This window comes from Macaca mulatta, chromosome 5 (genome assembly GCF_049350105.2).
Source record: "Macaca mulatta isolate MMU2019108-1 chromosome 5, T2T-MMU8v2.0, whole genome shotgun sequence".
NCBI classification, from domain to species: domain Eukaryota; kingdom Metazoa; phylum Chordata; class Mammalia; order Primates; family Cercopithecidae; genus Macaca; species Macaca mulatta.
The window spans coordinates 164,097,555-164,105,734 of record NC_133410.1 but is presented as its reverse complement, the minus strand read 5'-3'; the positions used below and the strand labels follow the sequence as shown (position 1 = coordinate 164,105,734).

The 8,180-nt window shown below is 37.5% G+C and overlaps 1 protein-coding gene across 3 annotated transcripts in view; it reads right to left on the bottom strand.

Moving 5' to 3' along the window:
- LOC144340862 (uncharacterized) overlaps positions 1-8,180 on the bottom strand; it is a 129,216-nt gene continuing 121,036 nt past the window's right edge. For 2 of the 3 annotated variants that reach the window (XR_013417359.1, XM_078002389.1), the window contains exon 5: positions 1-665. Coding sequence is in view for 2 of the 3 variants with exons in the window: in XM_078002389.1 (XP_077858515.1) it covers positions 611-665 (55 nt within the window). In the remaining variant the exon portion in view is untranslated. The remainder of the gene's footprint in view (positions 666-8,180) is intronic. The other variant, XM_078002390.1, reaches the window with a different exon arrangement.

The following is an 8,180-nucleotide window of genomic DNA, read 5'->3' as shown; positions in this document are numbered from 1 at the left end:
GAAATCAATTTGGCGGTTTTATTGTCTCTTTAAATTCTTGATGATAAAATAAAATTATAAATGTGATAATAATAGTACACACCTGTTCAAGTTCCAAGATCATTGACACATAAAGAGCAAAATAAAAGAAATTTGGAAATATTCTGAATATTTCCCCTTAGGAAATTGATTTTTAGGCCAGTTAACCTCTGGGGATATGGTTTCCTTATCTATAAAAGTGAGTGATTGAGTTTATTGTTATTATAATGTATTCATCAATAAAATAAGCAGAAATAAATTCAAATATACTTGAAAGACAACAAAACATAGTCTATTATGGTAAGAAAAAATTGTTCTGTTAATAGGTAATATAATTTGTAGGCTTAAATAGAATCTTAAGTTAATCAGCTGGCTTCTATGAGATTCAGTTTGTTATCAAAATGAAAGAGTTGGACTAAATCAAGTGTTCCTTACCTGGGTTATGATTTTTGGCCCAGAAGAACAAAAGGCCCCTGATACAGTATGAACATGCTGAATGCATGTATACTTTTTCCGAGGAGGGTTTATAGCTTTCTTTTCAAATTCTCAAAGAGGTCCAAAGCTGGGAACACACTAGATGATCCCCAGCGTCTCAGTTGCTCTGACATCCTAAGGTTCGTATGACTTGCAGCTCCACTTGGCTTCTGCTGAAGGAAGAGACGGTTTTTTTCGCTGAATTGACAGTCCAAGTGATTATTTTAAAATCAAAATTATCCGTTGTCTATAAAAATATTTCACTATACATAAGACAAATATCCTGGCTAACCGGGATATTCTGTCAATCAACTGTCATGAAGTTCCTGCAATATTTTTGTTGTCTAAAAAGAAGACCCAACTTGATTACAAATTCAATTTACATGGAGACATAATGTCCATAAAAAGGAAAAAAGTTGTTTTCATATGTAATAGGGTTTGTCTTGATGAACAGATGGAAAGTAACCCAGAAGCAGGTGGGTTGTGTACACATTTGTTATGTAAGAAGAGGCAAAAGCTTTGGCTTAGTAAGAAAGTCATCTCCAGTGAAGAGCGTGGGAGAACTTTTTTCCATTGAAACAAAGGCATAATGATGAAATGCTAAAGCTGTCAAAATAAAAATTGCTTTAGCAACAATGTTAAGTTTTGTCCTGTTGTCTGAAGAAGGGAAGAGTACAGAGATGGAGCAGATACAAAGCTTTCCTCATCCCCAACAGATGGGAAACGTGTTGACACCTGGTGGAAAATGCTTCTGGCTTAGTCAGGTTTATTCTTTCAAATTTCTGTTCTCCTTGTGAATTGTCTCAAGTGACAAGATGCAGACCTTTGGTATATAATAAACTCAACCACTGATTTTTAGTTCCTGTAATATAAAGATTTTTGTTCAGATATCCTGGGGCTAATCTGTTGTGGGTTACCTAGGAACTGTTCTAGTTCTTTAGACTCTTGAAGGGAAACATTACTTAACATTTTTTTTCCTAGTTTATTTTAATGTTTTTGACTATGGAATTGTATGCATGCTAACGTATACAGTTGATATAGGAGAAAGAGAAGGAAAGGGAGGACATTCCATCAGGCTGGATCCAAAGGACCTGCATCATAATTGAGATAGAGATGTCTCGGTGGAAGTGGACCACATCAAACCAGACAAAACAATCGTCTATTGACAATTGATATGCATGCATGTAGCCAGGCATGGTGGCTCACACCTGTAATCCCAGCCCTTTGGAGGCTGAAGTGGGCAGATCACCTGAGGTCAGGAGTTTGAGACCAGCCTGGTCAACATGGTGAAACGCTGTCTCTACTGAAAATACACAAATTAGCCGGGTGCAGTGGTGTATACCTGAAATCCCAGTTAGGTGGGAGGCTGAGGCAGGAGAAACGCTTGAACCTGGGAGGCAGAGGTTGCAGTGAGCTGAGATCACACCACTGTACTCCAGCCTGGGTGACAGAGCAAGACTCTGTCTCAAATAATAATAATAACAATAATAATAATGATAAATGATAATAAAGATATGCATGCATGTACCTTGCTATTAATGCAAATGATTTCCTCAAAGATGAGGCTTCAAGGATTCCTATGGTAATTTTGGAAGAAGATGCTAATGTTAGAAGGTACAGATGCAGCACAAGCAGTTGAGAGCTTTTAGATGGGCATTTATTCACTTTCTCTCTGTTCTATGGACAGGAATTCAAAAATACCAAGGCATAATTACTGTCCCAAGAAATTAACTGTTTTGTAGTAAAGAAAGGCAAAAAGAAGAATGGACATAAGATAGGAGATGGAGGATTTTCAGAATATGATGACTGAATCTAGATGTAGGTGATAAAGAATGATGATCAGATTGTTATTTCTTAAACAAAGGGAAAACTAGTAGTAAAATTGTAAGTGGAAAGATCACAGGACTGTATCTTTGCCAACTGTTTAGATGACTATGGAAAGCAGTTTCCCTCTGAAATTTGGATTTCAAGCCCCTGAGAGAACTTTGTTCCAGGACTTAAAGGGTACTAAAAGAAAAATTAAGTCTTGTCCTACCAGGTGAAATGTCCCAGTGAAATAGCAAGAAAATGAAATCGAGGAATCAATGATTGGAGTTAGAGGGAGAACATGCCTAGAAGATACTCTTTAACATATGTAAACCTGCTTAAGCTAAGTGAGTAACCAGAGACTGTGTGTCTATAATTTATCTCTTGTGTATAAATTGTATACCACAGTCCTTCCCTCTGAGATAAAAATAGTCATGCATATGAACTTACAATACCTGTTCTATGTTTCAGTGAGCCCTGTGAAGGAGGGACACCTTCAAAGAAGAAAAAGGATAAAGACTACCAGCGTATGGGCCCTAACACCACAGAGACAAATACAATCTTGTACATTTTAGCACTCAATAAATGTCATGGTAATGGAATAGGGAGGAGAGCTACAGATGTTCAATTTTTCCAAAGCAGAGATATTCAAGAGCTATATTGTGAGAACTCAGCCAGAAAAAAAAAAAAAAATTGTTTGGGAACTTGTTGGGGAACATTGATCAGAGACAACAGAGGCACAAGTCTGTAAAGCTCCCTAGAAAACACAGAAATTATCCTGGGATTTGTTTGCACAAGAGAGCAGGTTTTGAGGGCATCATAAATTATCTTTAGAAAGACTTAAAGCTTTATGTTTCCCTTTTACCCTTCAACAATTCTTGGAAAACTCTCTCCTTTCAGGGGTAGAGGTGTTATATATTCCTGGATTCTCAGTGGAAAATAAATGGTATTAGTAGGCATGGTGAAGAAAGAAGCATGTGCCTTCTTGATCACTTGATTGCCACACTGTGATATTAGTGATCTTGCCATAGTTTTTTGGTTTTGATAGCTAGGTTTATCCACAGCTCCTCAAATCTATGCCTAGATTGTGACCATTCTTAACCAGGTCATGTAGCTAGCACATGGTGAATAATTATTTTGTGTCATCTAGAATGTAAAATTTGAACTATTCTGTAGAGGTTTCCAGGAAACATTTTAAGATAAATATAAGAAAGAAGTCTCTAAGGAGTCTTAGAATTTTATGTAGTTGATATGACCTGTCTAGTAAAATAGTAGACTCCATGTTATCAGTCATTCATGAAGAAGTTGGATATCTACTTACCAGGAAGTGACAAAAAATTTCTTGCATTTAGTAAGAAGGTTGTTAGAGGACACCTAAGGCTTTGTCAAATCTTGCTTCCTAATTGTGGGGCTACATGGTGGTGCTCAGAGGGGGATAAGTGGAAAGAGGCCTAGTGCTTACTTAAAGAGCTGTGGTATAGACTGATTGCTCACACCAACCAAATAAACAATCCCACGCAATGTTTATAAAACTATGTAGTTCAGAATTCAAGGAAGTTGTCCAAATTTCAAGACCCAGACAGTTAAGCTCAGGCGCTTAACTTACAAAGCCAAGAAGGAATTTAAAAATCAAGACAAATCCAGAAACAGGAGGAAGAAAAAAAGCTGGTGTTATCATTTACAGACAAATTCTAACAGAGGAGCAGGCCATAAAAACTTGGGAAAAAAACATTTTAAAGTGTCCAGCTGCCTCTGGTTTATGTGAAGAAAGAAGATGAAAAATGAGAGGGCAGGATCGGTAACTACTTTACCTACAATGTTTAGAGAAGGTGAGACTTGGAATCTGAATCCTAAGAAGAGGCAGCTAAGAGAAGATCTGAAAATCAGACATTTCCAACAGAAGGCACAGTGAGTACAGAACATGAAAATTATGAACAAACTTGGTGTGTTTAGCAGCAGAAAAGAAGGCCAGAATACATGGAGTTTAGGGACTAAGAAGGAGGATGGAGGAACTTAAGGTTGAAGTGATAGGAAAGTGAAACCCATCCAATAGTCCCATAGAATAGTTTTTTGTTTTTTTTCTTTCTAATAAACATAGAAATTGACCCTTCTGTTCTTAAAGCTTAAAACTTATATTTATTTTATCTGAATTCTTTCCTCAGGAAAGGGTCCCCAGGAATCTCAAGAAGTATCAAACAACTGAGACTCACCAGATCACCACATCCAGATAATGAGTTGCCAACCCCTCACTCATCGTGACTGATTCCTTGCCCCTTCCTAGTTCCCGCTGTCTTATACATTGTTACATTTCTTCCTTGCTGTCTAAACTCCTACTATTGGTGGGTCAGGAGGTGGATTAGAGACTGATCTCCCATCTCCTGGGCTGCAGCACCCAATTAAAGCCTTCTTCCTTGGCAATACTCATCATCTCAGTGATTGGCTTTCTCTGCAGCGAGCAGCAGGAACTAGACCAAATGTGTTTTGGTAACACAAGGACCACTTCATGTAGGGTTATGTGGAGTTCGTTAAGAAATTTGGATTTTATTTTGTTTCTAAAGAAAGCCACAGACTTTTTAACGTGAACAACTATCAGTGAAGAAAAGATCGTATAGACAGGAGGAAACAAACTCTTTTTACCTCAAACCATCATGGGACAGACAGAGTTGAAACAAGAGACTCAGTCATATTTCCAGGAGAATAAATGCCGTTAGGATTTTGAATTATATGGTCAGTGTATCTCTTGGCTATGGGAACAACTCAGGCTTCATGAGGGCACTGCCGTGAATATAAAGGGACAATGGAATCTTTATTCACAGAAGTCAAAGATCCAGAGGGGCAAATAGAAAGTTGTAAAACTTAGGAATAGGGACCAAAGATGATATATGACCCCATGGAATAAGTTAATTTTGGAGAGAACCAAAAGAACTATGAATCTAGGCAGAATGATTCCTTGGTGGCTATCTTAGAAATCTTGGATCCTAAGTCAAATTGATTCTGAGAGAGAACAAGTAGAGAGAGCAGGGGTCTACTAAGCAATGACATTTTGAAGGCCTCATAAGTTTGCGATGCTGACAGCTCTTCTGTAGTTACTACCCTTGGCCAGTAACTCGCATATGCTGAACACTAAATGTGGGAAAATCTTGGAGGTGTGGGAAGCTATAGATAAAGACATTGCAGGCTGGGTGCAGTGGCTCACACCTGTAATCGCAGCACTTTGGGAGGCTGACACAGGCAGATCATGAGGTCAGGAGATCGAGACCATCCTGGCTAACATGGTGAAATCCTGTCTCTACTAAAAATACAAAAAATTAGCCAGGTATGGTGGCGGGCACCTGTAGTCCCAGCTACTCGGGAGGCTGAGGCAGGAGAATGGCATGAACTCCGGAGGCGGAGCTTGCAGTGAGCCAAGATGGTGCCACTGCACTCCAGCCTGGGCGACAGAGCAAGACCCCCTCTCAAAAATAAATAAATAAATAAATAAATAAATAAATAAATAAAGACATTGCAATGGGACAGGAGGAAAAAAGTTGCATTACAAAAGCCTGTTTTTAAAAAATGAAACTTACTAAACTGCATCTGGAAATCACACTGTGCTTGTAAATTATACAACCAAATGAATATTCCTTCACAAGACTCACTTTGGAAGCCAGACACTAATTTCAAAAAATGCTTTTTTTTTCTCATGGCAATTTCAGAGCTCTTTTACAAGACATGCAGGTGCATACTTTTGTGACCAAACTTGTCTGATTTCTTTAGTAACATTCCTCTTTGATCTGTGACTGAAGGCTGGTTCTCAAGTCAAATCCACTCTAAAGAATGAGTATTTGTCACCACTTACAAGTTTTCACAAAATATTCTTTTAATTTTGAAGAAATGTTCAAAATTGTTTTGAGTGTCACACCATCATTATAAAGCATGAAATTCCCGAAGTAACTACAGGAGTTTTCTGCTTTCATTTATAATTAATTCTTAAAAATTTCTATGAAAAACTCCATATAAAAAGTCAAAGGATAAACTACTCCTTATAAACAATTTTAAACATATTCAAAAATATGTTTAAGCACTGTATATATATTTGTGTTTACCATTTATACATATTTATTTTCTTTCATAATTAAGCAGACAATTGGATGACATAAATCTAAAGGGTAGACAATTAAAGCTAAGAATTTGCTTCTTCCTAGAACTGTGTCAATTGTATTGTTTTATCATTTGTATCACATTTTCATTTGTTCATGTTTTAGAACTTTCTAAGTAAAGAGAGTGGAAAGTAATAAAATATTTAAATAACTGCACAAACAGTGCCATCCAGGTAAAAATGTCACATTACACAGTAAGTCTGGAAATAGGTTGTTCAGAGCCAGTAGGTTAGTGCCAATCATTCTCCCCCTCCATCCCTCCACATATTTCTCACCCTCAAAATCTCCTCATGGACCAGGATGGCTGCTGAAACTTGAGCTCTCATATCTGAGTTGCAGATTAAGTAGAAGAAAGCTAAGAGAATTAAAAATGTGTTCCTTCTAGAAGTAGATTCTTAATAAACAGTTTTCCAGAAGTCTCATACATGTCCACTTGTATCTTGTTGGTCAGAACATAGTCATATGACCATAAGCTGACAAGGAACTCAGTTAAAAATTGATTTCTCTTCTTAAGAAGGACAGTGGAGGGTCATGAATGCTGAAGAGACAACTAGAACTCTCTGCTAAGATTGAGTTAATTTCCTTAGTATCCTGCTGCTGTGGCAGTCTCCATCTTGTTTCCTCAGATCATCTATACAGGACCAATAATTCTCTCCATTACATTATAAGTTCTTCTCTCATATTTGAACAAAACCTGAGTACAATTTAGGACATCAACATTTACTTTTGTAATATTATGAAATTAGAAGCCTGACTCTTCAATAGTTATTTGATTACGTAGATTACTCATGTTTATTGTAAAAGTTTATCACTAAAGGACCTCTTCATATAACCAAACATTTACTTCACTAGAAAGAACACTGTAGAGGAGGCATTTGAAATGATGCTTTGAGTTAAAGTTGGTTAACTCTCCGTCAAACTTGTTGGCTGTTATATTTGTGTTTAATACATGTTTACACTGGAGAAATTTCAAAACACTGTAGTAGTTAAAATTGAAGTAACTTGAGAAACACAAATTCCACCCTTCTCCCTTTGTTTCTTTACCGAGCAAAGCTCCTTTTGGACAATTTGTCTGACATATTAATAACTTTCAAATCCATGTCTTGGCTATTGTGATTAATGCTGCAATAAACATGGGAGTGCATATATCTCTTCAGGATCTTGATTTTAATTCAATTGCACAAACATACAGAAGTGGGATTGCTGGATTATATGATAGTTCTATCTTTAACTTCTTGAGGAACTTCTAAATTATTTTTCATAGTGGCTGCACCATTTGATTTTCCCACCAACAGTCTACAAGTCTTCCAATTTCTCCACATCCTTGTCAACACCAGTTTTTAAAAAATTATATAATAGCCATTCTAACAGTTATGCAACAATATCTCATTGTGGTTTTGATTTATGTTTTCCTGATGACTAATGATGTTGAGTGATGATATCTTTATTTTAAGTTTTTTTTTTTTTGAGATGGAGTCTCGCTCTGTCACCCAGGCTGGAGTGCAGTGGCACGATCTAGGCTCACTGCAAGCTTTGCCTCCCGGGTTCATGCCATTTTCCAGCCTCAGCCTCCCCAGTAGCTGGGACTACAGGCTCCCGCCACCAAGCCTGGCTAATTTTTTCTTATTTTTAGTGGAGACGGGGTTTCACCGTGTTAGCCAGGATGGTCTCGATCTCCTGACCTCATGATCCACCCACCTCAGCCTCCCAAGGTGCTGGGATTACAGGCGTGAGCCACCGCGT